At 27.7% G+C, this 894-nt stretch overlaps 1 protein-coding gene across 1 annotated transcript; it reads left to right on the top strand.

Moving 5' to 3' along the window:
- On the top strand, positions 1-450 carry LOC103311534 (the record flags this gene model as incomplete). The annotated part of the gene is given in 1 exon segment (XM_008191176.2): positions 1-450. A coding segment is annotated over 1 exon segment (134 nt), but the record flags the coding sequence as incomplete, so codon positions are not given.
- Positions 451-894: the final 444 nt, after the last annotated feature.

Raw genomic sequence — 894 nt, 5'->3', positions numbered from 1 at the left:
GAAAGTCCCTCGGAAAGGCCCGATTTCCAATCCTCATCAAACCACACACAAATCATACGCAGAAGCCACCAGAAATCAAAGTCCACATCCCAATCAAGTCGGCGAAATTGTTTCTAGTTTTATTTCTAATTTGAGATCACTAATCGATCCCCTCATCTCCCTCCTCTCCTCTGTACTAAATTCACTGATTGCTAAAGGTATTATTTCTCCATAATTATCTCCGTCATACCAATTACTGCTCATTATAATTTATCACACATTTACACTCCACTTGGAGATAGTAAATAAGATAACAATAATCTGTTACTATATTAAAATGTTATTCACGTGCTGGGTGTTACCACTGGGTAACTCCCCATAATCATAATATTCATTGTTACTTGTTTTGTATTCTTTTATCTCATCTAATTAATGTACACATTGTATAGATTGTAGATGTCTTTTACTCATTAATAAAAAAAAAAAAAAAAAAAAAGATGTTCAATTAATCGATATTTTCAGTTAATTGGCTTATTTATTATTTTAATACACTTAAAATTAATTATATTCGTTGTTTAGGTTTTTAACTTTTTTTAAGTGACAAACATTGTTCCTAATATCATTATTCATTCATATAGATGAATAATTTTCCTAAAAAAAATTGGTAAACAAAATATAATATAAAATGCAATCATTAATCTATTATTTTATATCTACACTTACCTACGTATTTATAATACTTGAAATAAGCAGAATGGAATAAACTAATATAATGATACAAGTTCTTACATTTAAATCCATTATTATAAGTTATAACGTTAAATTATATTTGAAACTGTGACCAAAGCTTCAGTGTGCACTTCAGTGGTAAAATAACAAAGATATTACTTAATAATATTATATCCAAATGACAAC

This window comes from Acyrthosiphon pisum, unplaced genomic scaffold, assembly GCF_005508785.2.
Source record: "Acyrthosiphon pisum isolate AL4f unplaced genomic scaffold, pea_aphid_22Mar2018_4r6ur Scaffold_4586;HRSCAF=5134, whole genome shotgun sequence".
NCBI lineage: Eukaryota > Metazoa > Arthropoda > Insecta > Hemiptera > Aphididae > Acyrthosiphon > Acyrthosiphon pisum.
Note: the sequence above shows the minus strand (reverse complement) of the source record. Positions and strands in the feature narration are given on the sequence as shown.